The sequence below is a fragment of the Parus major genome, chromosome Z, assembly GCF_001522545.3.
Source record: "Parus major isolate Abel chromosome Z, Parus_major1.1, whole genome shotgun sequence".
Classification (NCBI taxonomy): Eukaryota; Metazoa; Chordata; class Aves; order Passeriformes; family Paridae; genus Parus; species Parus major.
Window position 1 is genome coordinate 31045648 of NC_031799.1, and position 15236 is coordinate 31060883.

A 15236-nucleotide genomic window follows, 5' to 3' on the forward strand; every position below is an offset into this window, starting at 1 on the left:
AAAAGACAGACTCTGAGCTGCTACTGAACGTCTCTTACCCAAAGTTTTAAGAAAACTTTGCTTCAGCTCAGTAGACCACACCTTAACAGAGCCAGCTACTTCAGTGGTGTCAAGTAAGACTATACAGGCAGTATGCTTAACTGGATTTCCCAGAGCTGCACATGTTTTTCCTGCTAAGATTCTCCATATGGACATGGCACAGATTTAAATATTCTTTAGCAATATTCTCAAACCACCAAGTCTCACCTTAAAGTTCTTCCTCTGCTCCAAACCACACACTTAAATTTAGGAAGATTGTTTTGTCTCCAAAGTTTAGTTCCAAGACTTTTACAATTCTTGTGACAAGGAACATAATAATTAACATTATAAGATTACATCTTTATCATCTAGTAACAATAATATAATATTTAGATTAAAATGGCTCAAACAACATTGTTCTCCCTCAAAAAGTAACAGAATTACTTTTAAAAATACTTTTCTTACTGGGGAGAGCCAAAAAAGCTGTACTTCATGAAGTATTCAGTTATCCTACAGTTTACCAAAAAAGTCAAAAAGCACTTAAGTTTCACATCCCATATTCAATATGACTTCTCAAAGTCATTAATATAAATTGTTTTTGTAATGAATTACTGTTTCCCCTAATTAAGGTGGGAGGGTTTTGTCAAAATTGTGGAATACTTCAGTTTTTGCATGTTTCTTCAGCTCCTCTAGCCAGGTGAGCTAGAAGAACCTTGAATGTCTCTGTAAGATGCCTCACTCTGCTAGTTTTGGGTGAGGTAGAGTTACTTTTCTTCACAGTGGCTGGTATAGGGCTGTGTATTGGATTTGTGTTGAACACAAAAGTTGGTAATACAGAGATGTTTTTGTATTGCTGAAAGGGGCTTACACACAGCCAAGGCCCCTTCTGCTTTTTGTATTCCAGTCTGGGGAGTAAGTTGAGGGTGCATGGGAGGTTGGGAGGAGAGAGAGGCAGGTGACCCAAACTGACCAAAGGGATATTTCAGACCATGTGGGATCATGCTCAGTACATAAAGGGGAGGAAGAGGAAAGCAGGGGAATCTATGGAGTGGTGGCGCTTCTCTTCCCAAGCCACTGTCACCTGTGAAGAAACCCTGCTCTCCTGGTGATGGCTGAACACCTGCCTGCCCATGGGAAGCAGTAAATTAACTCCTTGCTTTGCTTTTATGCACAGATTTTGCTTTCCCTATTAAACTGTCTTTATCTCAACCCATTAGTTCTCACCTTCTACCCTCCTGAGTCTCTCCTCAATCCCACTGGCAGGGGAGTGAGCGAGTGGCTACATGAGCTGTCAGCTGAGCTTAAACCGTAATACTCACCTAAAAAGAGATGGATTTACCAAATCACAACTGGTAATTCTACTTCTTCATCATATTTCCAGTGACAAGCTCAGATTTTGCCACACGACCTTAGAGTAACCATTTAACCATAAATTATTATACGTACTGAAGAGGAGGGAAAAAAAAAAAGGAAAATATTAAGTATCTTTTAGCCCTGGAAACAGTAAATTTGCAGAAAAGGACAAATAACAAAAACAAACAAAACCCACAAAACAAAAAATCAACCAAACAAAAAACAAACCCAAAACACAATCAAACAAAAAACAACAAAAAACAAAACAAGCCAAAACAAAAAGCCAATCAAACAAAAAAAAGCATCCCCATAAAACCAAAACAAACAAAAAAAACCCCAACAAAACAACATGAAAATGACACAGGCATGAAGTCATTAAGCTTAACTAGCTATCCCACTGGATTGGTAACAACAGTTCTAAGGAAGAGAATCCAGATAAAACATCTTCATCCTAGTCCATTGTTTCTTGCTGAAAATAAAAGCCAGTGTGATACACTCTGTCATCACTATAATCCCACTTTACTCAACTAAGGCTAATAGGAATATTTTTTCTTTCCTCTGGCCTACTGCTAGTTACAGACAAGTATTCCTACTCACCTACCCAACATGACACTTTTTAGAAGAACTAGTACTGCCATGAGTTGCCAGACACACAATTATTTCCAGAAACAGGTTTTCCACTAACTTCCTCTCTGGGTGACAGGCTGTCCTCATATACCCTCCAACAAGAGGATTTATGGAGAGCAAGAGTGTGTGTGAGGTTGACTTCTGTGGATGACAGAAATCAGAGGAATGCTGCACACCCAAACACTGGCTTACAAAAGTTTATACACCACTCTATTGCAAAGTGAATGCATAAGAGAACTGGAATAAAAACACGATACATTCACTGCCTCACAACAAAAAATACCATTCCTACTAAAATACTAGATTATCTTGCCTTAGTATGTGGTAACAGCATTACTTCCTTACTCCAGAATAAGATGACAAACAAGTCTTTACTTGCCTGATAGAAAACCTTACCGTTTTACTGCACTTGGTGTTTGGGCGTAAATCCACACATCTGTGATATTTACTTATTGCTGACTTAGCAGAACCCTTTTGAACCTGAAAGGGCTTAGAAAAGCAGAAGGAATTTTTAGCTCTCACAAATTCTCACATTTCTGACTACTTAGGCAGACACTTGACCCACTGTGGCACACAGGTCTTGGCCATATCCAGGCTCCAATCAGAAGACATACCAACATCAGCACGTATCCAACTCTCAGACTCAAGTCTTTAGCTTCTCAAGTCTTCAGCTGCACAGTTTTGCTCCCTTTTCAAAATGAGTGCTGAGATTCATCATTTCTGTTCCCTCTAATATAATACTGTTTCTATTAATCCAGAAGAAACAGCGGTTGTTAAAATTACTGCCCACCAGATGGGCATAGTGTGCTGGGCTGTATTCCTGCCAGCCTGTCACCAACAACTGTGATCTTATCTCCATCTCCCTGATGGTGTCACACAGGAAAAGAAATCCATACGAGTTGCAATAGCAATGAAAGTTTCAAATACATCCTTATGGTTAGGCAAGCTATAGGAGATTTACTCAAGACAGGAGGCATAAGATCAGACATGCCTATCACCTGCTCCTGAGTTGAGTCATCCTGGTCCATGATCCTAAGTAAGGCCAAGAAATAACTAAGTTCCTTTTCTCTTTCAACACACAATCTCTTTGGCAAGTGAGGGGACCAGCAAGAACCTTTATCCATGCCAAGGTATCAACTTCTAGTAGTTTCAACAAGCTCATCAGATCTAGAGGTTTTTTCCAAGCATGATGGCACCAATATGTCAGCAAAAGAAGAACAAACATTTGCAGAACCAAACATGTTTCCACAAAGTCGCAACACTCACATAGATTGACCAGAACTACAAGAAGCAAACCATGCTGCTTTAAGCTTATACATGAAACAGAACTGTCTTTTTAGAGTTGTGGGTGGCTCAGTCCTGGTGGTGTTCAAGGCTAGGATGGACAAAGCCTTGAGCAATCTGGTCTAGTTTTTGTAAATCTGTTTAATCTGGGAGGGGGCGGAGTTTGGTCTAGATGATCTTTCAGGTCTGTTTGAGCCCTTAACATTTTGTGATTCTACAGTGACTGGCAAGCTTTTAGCTACAATTACCATGCCACTCGTACAATTTACAGTTGTAATGACAGTAAGTTTCACTGCTCCAAGAAAAGCCTACATTAAAAGATACTGGATGCTACTTCCCACTGATCAATATTCAAAGAATACCCAAAATGTTAAGAAAAAAGCTAACTCTTCCTTTTGGTTATACTGTTTTCCATTCATATACAAGTAAGTATTTATGTATCACTTCCTCACACTCCTCCTCCAAGAAAAACAAACAAACAAACGACCAAAAACCAAACCTCAGAAAACAGAAGTAAAAGCAAAATTTACTTCCATTTAAAAATTAATTTCATAGGTACATAGCTTTCCCAGTTTATGTCAGCTCTACCTCCCTAAGAGGCACATAGTGCTTCCTACAGTGATCCCACCTTTTCCCATTTCTTCTGCACCTTTTATCTCTTGCTCTGAGGAGAAACAGCTCGCACTTTAATAGTGAATATTAAATAAGAAAATTTAATTGGAATACTGCATACTCCTTTTTCCCTCCAGTTAATCAATAGAGACTTGTTTTTTTTCACTATCCAGCTTTCAAGTTTGGTCGCAGTCAACTAGGGAACACAAATGCATGACTCTAGGAAGCAAATAAGAAATGGAAAAATGCAAAAAATAAAAGCAAGCCATCTCAGAACAACATACGTACTATAAAATTGGAGTACACATCCTTATTTTGAATAGTGGACACAAGGAAACAAAGTACCTCTCAAAAAGTAAACCTGTAAGTAAAGCAAAGTTATATTTGAACATAAGAAATTCAGAATATTGGAACAAGAGAGCACAACCTAATTTTATTTAATAAAAAAGAAATTAGTAGTCATGTTTAGTTTTCCATTTGTGTTGCTGAAATACCATGGTCCTTATCTTAGATGCAGATGTGCTCTGACGGTAGGAAAGACCAACACAGAACCAGGAAAAATAGATGAGCCACGTGCCAAAGCACAACACTTTGGAAATAGAAGACAACAGGAATACAAATTTTACATTTGTCAGTTGAACAAAGTCTATTTCTCAATGAAACAAAACCATACAAGTCTCATGCAGACCTTTAAAAAAATAAAAAATTATCCTTCAAGAGAGTAAGCACCCCCACTACTGCTTCCCAGCTCTGTATTTCCAACACATTCTAGCTTTTAAGGTGAAAAAGGCACCACAGTATCTCGCTTCCAGTTTCTCAGTCTCTGTGGAAATGCAGCTACCACCATCTCTCACCACAGAGACAGCTGAAGAATCCTCAGCATAAACATGAGAGATAAAATTGCCAGTACTACACATTCTGTAATTTATTCTAAAGTGCATTATATTAAGCTACTGATGTAAAGAATCATACCACTAGCAAGGTCTTTCATCTTAATTGCAGCAGCTGCTGCAGCAGTGGATGAAACTCTTGAGTACTTAAACCAAGTACTAACCGGCTTTTGAATTAAAGACGATGCTGGTTTCATTTGAAATTAGCTCTTAAGATAAACTGTCCAGGCTGGTAAAGCCAGCCTATACAGTGTTTATCCCTGCTTGGGCAGTTCAAGAGAGTACAACATGCATCATAAGACCTTCATTACCTAAATTTTCCTTAATAGCTTAGTTTAGAGATGAGGCACAGATTAGCTGAATTGGCCAAGCTGTCCTTAACACAAGCCTGTCATGGCTTGTACCTACAGCTAAGCCTGCAACTAAATACCACATAGATGCTCTGTCACCCCATCACACCTCACACTCCCACCCCATCCTCCCAGCAGGGCTGCGTTTCAACCCTGGGGCAGTCAGTTCCAGGTGTGCCTGACAGCTCTTCAAGTGAAAGCACACTGCGGCTGCTAAAGGGATTGAGAAAAATGCATTAACAATATCAGTTGTGGCACCACTTGGCTGCCTTTGACTCCAGCTGTTATTGAAGTCCAATCACATCCAGTACAGCAGCACTCGGAGGTGGTATGACTTCAGTCAGGCCACAAGAGTCTACGGTCAGACTCCACTCTCCCTTAGACTTAACTGCTTGTAAGGTGCTATCATCAGAGGGTAAGCGGGTCCTGGTGATCACTCCTTGGCTCCAGAGCCACTCTGTGAAGAGTCAGAGCCCACTGGTACTCTTTTGGGGCTTTGTACTGTCCTGAAAAAGCCTGTACCAAGGATGCACAGGGCCTCTGGGGCCATCACAGTAAGGTACTTTTGCCACTCATTCCAAGTCAAGCTCATTTCAGCCTCCAACAGACAGGACAACTCTGTCACTCCAAAAGTACAAATGGGCTCTGACTCTTCATAGTTTGAGTGTGCACTGGTGTCTGCTAGAGTCTTATACACCCATGGGTTTGACATGCCACTGGACAGGCCATTGGATCCACAGAATCCAAAGAACATGGTTACCCCTCTCCTCCACCTCGCTGGAGCAGGGCCCCTCCACTCCTGGTCACTGGACTGTCCACTGCATATAAAGAAAACATAAATATTAGAACTTCTTTTAAAAAAATTAGCAGTAAGATAAGACTTTCCACTCTGGTAAACTGCCCACTGGAAACTGGAGAAACAACTTTCCTGGTGAAAAAAAACATTTGGGACTGTTTTTCCCCTACAACTCAGGTACCACTGCCTCCAGGGTTGAAGGTAGGTTTTCTATGCCACTTTCTCATGTCGACTCTGTGATCCCTCAGATAAAAAGACAGAGCAACCCACTGTGTCTATACCCTCTACATCCTCTCTCTTGAGCAGAAGAACACTTACTCTTAACAGTAGGGATACCGGGCCATACAGACGGGGAGTAGGATGTATCTTTATTTGTTGCTGGAGCTTCTGGAACATTTTTTCCCATTTTTTAAGCAGTTTTTCCACAGCAAAGTCTGTGGAAAATAGGGACTCTACTGCCAGAGCTGGCAAGCCACTTTGCCCACCATCACTGCCTGCTTGTCTCCCCAGCTACCCAGCTTTGTCTCATTACCACCAATAAACTGGCACACAACAATGGTGCATCTGCATGGATTTCACCTGGATCTGTGGGCAACTGGACATTGTTTTGGTCATAATAAATCATCTCCAGCATGGCTGATTCCCTCAGGTACTGGACATGGTGGTCCACTTGCCTGGGTGGCAGATAACATCTCCCTTGAAGGGATACCTCTCCTTCACACTTGACAAGTGTCACCTCCAGAGGCCGATGACTTGCATTCTTTTCCTAATTGCCTTGTTAATGCCACCTTCTGTAGAAAGAAATCGCAGCTACTTCCATACTCCAAAATTCCAGGCTACTAGCCCTGTTACTGCAGCACCAGAGCAGGCAGTTAACAATGTGCTCATCTTGATGATGGCTATATTCCACAGCTCACTCAGGGATAGGTACTGAATTGTTGCTTCTTTTGTGTCTTTTCCTCCTGCTTCACCCTTTACTATGAGCTGACTTCCATGTCCATTTTTTCTTGTTTATACAAGTGACTGGTAAGGATAGTTTCAGCAGCAATGCCCATCACTGGAGTTAGAGCCTGTCGCCTTCTTGACATATTTAAAGACCTTCTCTTCCTCTGAGGGTACTGAGTAGGACTTCCCCTTCACGAAGCAATACTGGCTCTGACTAATACTTGCATTGTCCTTTGGGTGTTTTACAATAGCTCCCAGAACAATCTTCTCCATGCTTTTACCAGTCACTGGAACAAGACTGAGTGGCTTGTAGTTTCCAGGATCACCTTTCTAGCCCCTTCTCTTGGGAAAATGTTACCCAGATTGCAATTGAGTAGGACCTCTCCAGATTCCCAAGACCATTCAAAAATTATTGAATGAGATCTTGTGATGAATGACATCAGCCAGCTCTTTTGACTACTCTTGGCTGAATCCCATCAGGCTCTTAGACTTCAGGGGATTGAGCTAGTTTTTCATTCTCATAGCCATGGTCCTCCAGCTCAGTGTGCTGGGACATGCTTAGCTCATTTTCAGTGTTGACAAGAGAGGCAAAGAAAGCATTAAACATCTCTGCCTTGTCTGTGTCCCTGCTTGTGAAGTCATCATCCTGTAATGGGCCAACATTATTTCTGCACTACCTTTTGCTACTGACCTATCAAATTTAAAAAAACCTTTTTTTATTGTTCTGACACTCCTGGCTATCTTCAACTCCATTTGAGTTTTGGATGCACAATTTTCTCCTTAAAATGGGGAGCAGCACCTCTATATTCCTTTCATCAGTAATACAACGAATGCTTTTAAAAATTTGTTCTAACATGTTCTATTCAGATTTGTTATTACCTGAACTCATCACACCTCCTATTGGGCACAAGAAAAAGACTGTCCTGGTTTAACACCAGTCAGCAACGAATTATCACACACCCACTCAATTTGCTCTCCCCTCTTGTCAGTGAGAGGGGAATAAGATTGGGCAGAAAAGGTAAAATCCATGGGCTGAGACAAAGACCATTTAATAATTGAAATAAAGTAAAATTAATAATAATAACAGTATAGAAAGGAGGAAAGAGAAAGGAACAAAACCCAAGAGAAAGAAGTGATGCACAATACAATTTCTGTCTGCCTGCTGACTGACACCCAGACTGTTCCCAAGCAGTGACTGGCCCCTCCAAGCCAACTCCCCCCACTATGTATCTTGGGCATGATGTTCAGGGTGTGGGAATATACAGGCCACCAATCCTGGCCATGATCCCTCACAGCTTCTTGTGCACCTGGCTGCTGGCAGCACATGGGACACTGAGAAAGTTCTTGGTTTAGGGTAAGCCCTATTTAGCAACAACTAGAAATCACTGTTATTCAAAGGGTTCTCATACAAAATCCAAAACAAAGCACTTCACCAATTAACTCTATCCCAGCCAAAGTCAGCACAAAGCCTTAGAGTTTACCACAGCAAGGGCACCAAATCACCTTCTGGTCTGTAAATAATCCTTAGTCTGGCTCCCTTTGGCCAAGTAAGGAATTCTTTCAGCATCTATATGCTTCTTGACTGTAAACCTTTTGTCGACCCAGAATCCTCAGATACACAAGGACCTCGGCTGGGTTTGAGGGTTAATTTTTTTTAATTGCTAGGGAATCCCCAAGTAACCAATTAAGCTGGCTTTAAGACTTTGAAAAACCAGGGCAGCAAAGAGTGAACTTAATGGGAAGCAGATCTGGCCCGCTATTTTAAGTAATCTTTAGACACTGGGGCGGGGTGGGGGGGGAAGGTTGGGGGGAGGGTGGATGGGGAGAAGAATAAAGTTTTGCTTTAATACTCTCCAGTGGCTGTGAATGCAACTTTGTTCTTAAAATTAAGTATATCAGTTCTAGATTTCCAACCCATTCCAAAGGAATACAGTATGAATTCTTTTAGGGGGTATATTCAGTGTCATATAGAAGTTTAAGTGTCAATGGTATATCATGTTTGAGTTCACAACTGGCCACACCACAGGTGAATACACTGAGCACATAGTAATCAGGAAATTGGTCCCTAGTAGAGACTGACCACAAACACACTTCAATACCACAGAAGCAACACTGCACTCAGGAAAATCTTGAGTTTAACAGCATTTGTTTTCACAGACGGCATACCCATAGCTATCTCATTTATACAGCCTCTTAGTCATAGGTCTCTGGTTCCTCTTGGTGGGTTTCTTTCCCTTTAAATAAAAAAAACCAATACACTTGTGTTAGTTGGCTTAAAAAGAATCTCAAGATTTATTTACACTTCATACCATTCTCTTGCTGTTCCCATCAGAAAGCCACAGCTGCAGAACAACGAGACATAAATCAGAAAAAAAACCCAAACAAACAAACAATAATAAAAACCAAAAAAAACCAACCATACAAACAAAAAAAACCCATGGTATCTGGCTCTTCCTTGAGCTGCAAGAAGCATCAGGAAAAGCACAAATTTTACTCAGGGACAGACTACAGCAGGGGGCAGCTATCTGGTACCTTATGCTTGGACTTTAGAAGAAGAGTTCTTGCTGGTCTATGTCCTGTTAAGTAGGAAACAACTTCTAGGTTTAGTTTAACATACTCCTCTTCAAAGCTTCAGGGGCGAAGAAGTATTCACAAGTCCCTGCAAAGCAAAATTCTATGCTAAAAGCTATGTTCATATAGTACTAAGCATGTACACTTAAATCAGGAAGCAAGGCTCCCATCTGCTATGTTCTAAGTAAACAATACTATTTAGATGTATGTAGCTCATAAAAAAAGAGCTGTTCTGCTACCTGTTTCTCAGCATCACAGCCACTGCAAACACCAAAAAAAAAGCTAACACACTGAAACAATTACCATATGAATGAAATTACAAGAAGCTGATTTATTTATTTATTTATTTATTTATTTGTGAAGACACTATACTGAACCTGTAGGCAAAGACAGTCTACAGTGGTCTAGAAAAATTCTGTTACAAAAGCAGTGACCATCCATCCCCAAGACAACCATCTACCCTCTCCTCCTGAATTCTGACCAGGAAAGATTGAAGTACTTGCTACATTACCACTACAGGTGTCTTTCAGACTCCAAAGAATCAAGCACTAAGCAAATTAAGCACTTGCAAAGAGCATGTTTTTTAGGCTTATAAGGAGAAAACATCACACTTTTTGTAAAGTATTGCTCAAATAATGCCTGTTCATGGGCTTTCATGCCTACCTTTCCTTTTTTTTTTTTTTGGTTTCTTTTTTCGGTTTTTTTTTTTGTTTGTTTGTTTTGGTTTTTTGGCATGGCAGCTTCTTTTACCCTAAAAAGCATTGGCATCTAACACCAAACTCAATGAAGTATATTCTTTCCTACTGTTCACACAGAACGACTGGGAAACAACAAAGTTGCTGAATACCTGTTTTAACAACTGTGAACTCCGACTTTCTGCTTACTGAGAGCTGCAAGAGGTAGTTAATAACTTTTTCCCCCTACTCTGGAAAACAAATCTCTCAGCTTCAAAGAGATGACTTTATCATTCTGCAGTGATTCACTCTAGTACACAATGAAATTCAAGCATTTCACATCCTTTCATTGCTGCCACATATAACCTCAGGAAGCAGAAACTTTTACACCATGCTCTGAAATACAGGCTAACGTATATTCATTCCCATTCTCTAACCAAGAACAAGAACAAGCTAGTTCAACTGAACTACAGCATAGTAAGTTCTACATAGATATTAGTCACTAGCCCCATCGTACAAAGCACTGCCACACCTCAAACTCTGGGCATTGGATAAAACCCAACCTATTATGTCCTCATTCATAAATTGTCTTCAGCAAAATTTGGGCAGATTTGCCTTGCCAATCTTCCTGAAGAAGCTGCTGGATGCACACAACGCTAAAATCGCTCATTCTAGACTGGACAGTCATAAGACAAGTCTGTATTCCCACACACGCATGCCAGGACTGTGATCTGTGTCTAAAAGCACGTTCCAGTTAAAACTGCCTCAGTTAGGTAGTACCGCTCTCAAAAGCCCGTCTACGACAATACTTTATAATCACCAGTTTCCAAGAGGTTTTGTCAAGGAATCTTGTTACCGCGTTCTCCTAGACTGACAGTATTACAAGGTATATCTTCAAATTCAAGCGATCGCTTGAAGCGGACTTCTGTCTGGGGAATTTGAAAGACCTTTAATAAAACAACGGCGAAATTGTAAAGGCATCTTAAACCAACTACAGCTCTGACCGACTGCACTTCCCAGAGAAGGTGCTCATAGAAGACCCCACGCACACGGGGCCCTCTCGGACACCCCGAGAGCGAGGCCTCGGTCGCTGTGCAGAGCCGGGGGTCGCCGCTGCCAGCACACCTGTCACCTGTCCCTGGCTCCCGCGCAGGGGTCGCGCCCGCCCAGCCGCCGGGAGGGACGCACACGGGACCGCCGGCGCGGCACACTCGCACGGAGCAGCGCAGGAGCTGGGCTTAAAGAAAAATGTTTAAAATAATAATAATAATAATTTTTTAAAAAAAATAATTTTAAAAGAAAAAGCAAAGAAGGGGGGTGCGGGAAGGGGCCGCCTGCGGCCCCGCTGTGCCGGGACAGCTTCCTCAACTCCAGGCGATGGACTCGTCCCTAGACCGGCGGCCAGGCCTGCCCCTGTCCTGTCCGGCCGCCCGCCCATCAGCCCCCTCCGCGGAGCAGGTGGGCGACCGGGACGGCCCGTGCAGCGGAGCCCCCGCCCGCATTTCTCCCGCCGCCGCCGGGCCGCCGGGGACGGCCGCTCGCTGCCCGCACGCCCGAAGCCCCTCAGCAATCGCCCTCCGTTTACCTCCTCGCCGCCGCCGCCGCTCTCCTCCGTGCCGTTTCCTACGCTCGCCATGTTCCCTCTCCGCTGCCCGCCGCGAGAGATCTCTGCGGCCGCCGCGCCCCGTCCACTGCTCACAGCCCAGCGGCGGTGCCGCCCCCCGCCCTTCCCGGCCGCCCCCGCTCGATCCGGCCCGCTCTGGCCCGGCACTGCTGCTCCCGCCCGGTCCGACCGGGGCCGCGCTCGCCGCCTCCGCCCGCCCCGGCCGCCCCGCGGCTCCGGCGGCCGCGCCCCCTCGTTTGCATGGCAGGACCCGCCCCCGCCGGTCGCGCCCCGCTGGCCCTTGGTGTCCGCCCGCGGCACACCGCCCGCGCTGCCTCCCGGCCGGGGCGGCATGGGCTGTCCCGGGGCCGCCGGGGCCGTGGGCGGTCGGAGAGTGCGGCTGAACGGGTCGGAGCAAGCGGAGCGTCGTCCCAGGCTCCTGTCGAGGCCCCCGTCCTTCCTCCATCCTGCAGCCCCACCTCCAAACACGCTACGGCTTCGCGCCACTGTGACCGGCTTCACTGACAGAGGTGCCGCAAAGCTTGTCGCAGGTGTTCTCGCGGTGTCCTTCCAGTGCCCGGGCTACCTGAGGGGCAGCCCGGGCCGGTTCAGCACACCTGAGCCAGCGGTGCCGGAGTGGCGGTCTGTGCCGGGCGCCAGCAGCCTCCGCCGGGATCTGCCGCGCCGCCCGGCCGGCTGCTCCAGGGAAGGACAGCGCGGGCTGTGCCCGTGTCCGGAGGGGCCTCCGGTAGCGCTGCCTGCAGACCCTGCCGCTCCGATGTTGTCAGTCAGCTACAGGTATTCAGTATCTGATGTCCGGGAGAAACTTGCACACAGAGTCCTTCAGCTCCCAGAGGCCAGGCTCTGGGGACGAACGGTTTCATCACCATGCTAGCTGTCACTTACAAAGAAAGTTCACAAAGCAGCCAGCTCTGTGAGAACTATTAGAGTCTCCCACCTCACCTTGTCCTGTCTATAGGTCACAGTGTGGTGATGCTCTTGGCTCAAAATCTACATATTTCCACTTTTCTGTATTCTGCCTGCTGGGGCAAATGCCACCTAAAAGGCAGGTAGCATGATACCCACTTCCTACTGGTCTGTCTCTGTCTTTGTCCCAAAATACATAGTTTTGATATCTTTCATTAGAACCAGAGAGAGATTAAGAGAGAAAAAATTGAACAGGTTCAGCCTAACCAGGAGGCACATAAAGTTTAAGAACTTTTTGCAAGGTTTGGGAATGCAGTCTTAAGTCTAAGAAGAGGCAGATGTAGGGACTTTCAATGAAGACTAACAACTGAAGTGTCCCTACTAATCTTACGTAGACTGCTTTGCTACGTCTGCTATTTTTACCCAGCTCAGCTAAGTAAAAAAGGGAAGGGGAACCTAGCATAAATATGTTCATCTTTCCTGCAAAATTCAGTTAGGGTACCACAAACACACTGTTCTCCCATACTCATGCACTTGAATGAGTTTCTTCACTGGCAACTTGTAGGAAGATACTCCAGTGATATTAATATTTTTCCAGGATTGAACTGAAGCACATTAAATATACCAGTCATGCAAAAGCAGCAGACAGGCTCATACATGCTTTGTATTTGACTCACAGCACAGTCATGTCTGCCCACATGTCAGTTCCACCTGAAACCCTTTTTTATGCTGTTTACAAGATTATTCTGCAAGTTATCATTCTCATTTGAAGACATTATTCTTTCTGTTTTTCAACTCCAAAGACAATCCCTTTGAGGTATCCTTTAGCTTAGAGCAGCATACTACCTCCATTTCAGACTCAGTTTTTAACCACTATTATTATTTAATAGGATACTGTGGAGTATATTGTAAATGTATAGGATAACTAATACGTAAAGTCTGGATGAGAACTAGTTATGCCATTCTGTAGAAGTCACACATCTAAGCAGTTATGTGCTGCCAGCAGAGAATAAAAACTGAGTACAAGCACTTAAGTTCTGCTGGAAACTCTTAATGGACTATAGCACCAACACTTCAAAAGTTAGGCTGGGGATATCCCTTTAATGTGTGTGTTATGTCATGGGTGGTTATTCTACATGTGGAAGACATAGCTCCATGAGTCAGAGGTTCAGTTAATGTACTCAGCAAGCTCAGATCAAGGACTAGTTCATCACCATTTTGTCAAAAACTAGCTCTTGATAGGTTTCATTTATATTATTGTATTCTTTCTTCCCCACCAAGTCCTTTAGTTCATGAGTTTATACTCATGGTCAGATTTAGGGCTGTATATTTCAATGGCCTTTCTCCAATCAGAACAAGTACTAAAATAATTGTGGAAGGGATGACTACATCAAATAGTGTCTGATTGAGGTAGCTAAGGCATGAAAATTGCTACTGAAGCCTGAATACAAGTCCTGGGAATGGCAGAGCCATAACTGAGTTTTGCTTAATCTTTTACAAACTTCCACAGTGCTTTCTTTTGCAAAAGTCATTGTAATAGTCAAAAAGGACATCTCAAAGCCACACCTCAGTTGGCTTTAAGTTTAATAATTCCTCCTCTTCTCACTTGAAATGTAAACATTAAAGAAAATCCTTGTAAACTCCTCTTATGGTTTTCCATTTTTAAAAAAATAAAACCAAACCCACCACTTCTGAAGGAATGTGAGCAAGAAGTAATAAGTCTTAATCCTCTGAGAAGCCTGCAGCAGTTCTCAGCCAGCTCTAGTTTCTATCCATTTGACTGTAGGTGTCTTGCAGCAAGAATTAGGAAGATTATGAGCTGATTACTAATCTTTCAAAGAGCATTCAGGGAACATTCCAGCGAATGTGTTGAAAGGATTTTGCTGTGATCTGACAGAGGAGGCAAGACCTTGAGAGTCTGTTCTCCTCTGTCAGGTACAGCTGGATAGAATTCCCACACAGAAGAAGCCTGCCTACGTTTTCTTCATTTTCACAACCATCACTTGCCTGCTTCTGTGTGTTAACATTATTTGGACACTTGATAACTCTTCTAGTGTATCCTTTCACAGTATAGCTATTCACTGTGAATTTACGTCATTAAAGAATTCATGACACAATTTGAAAAAAGAAGTACCTTTTTTATTTTTTTGAGTCTCATCAATTAAATACAGATTTTACAAGGATGAAGAGTCTATTCTGCTTCTCATGATTAAATAATATAGAATAATAAAATCCACCTCAGTATAAATATATTTAAATATATAAATTTGAAATTAAAAATATATAAAACTGATACAGTTTTCTCAAGGACTAGAAAATAATCTTTGAGAATAGCCTTTCTGTAACAGAAGCCTAGGAAATTGCCCTAGCAGTCGTACAGCTACTTTCCAGTAGGGTTACTCTCTCTTAGACTCAAACAAACATCAAAGCTGTAAATAACACTCATTAAACATTTAGCAGGTTCCCTGATGGAGCTAGGGCAAGTGAGTAGGTCAGAAACCAACTCCCACCTAGTTCCAGAAGTATTGTTTCATAAACTACCTATTAGAACAATCAGTACTCTGAGCAGTAGAAACTGTATGTGAC

The 15236-nt window shown here is 43.1% G+C and overlaps 1 protein-coding gene across 1 annotated transcript in view; it reads right to left on the reverse strand.

Annotated features, from left to right (window-relative positions):
- Positions 1-11840, reverse strand: part of TTC39B (tetratricopeptide repeat domain 39B) — a 76182-nt gene extending 64342 nt beyond the window's left edge. The window contains exon 1 of the mRNA XM_015615172.3: positions 11706-11840. Coding sequence (XP_015470658.1) covers positions 11706-11756 — 51 coding nt within the window. The 5' untranslated portion in view covers positions 11757-11840. The remainder of the gene's footprint in view (positions 1-11705) is intronic.
- Positions 11841-15236: the final 3396 nt, after the last annotated feature.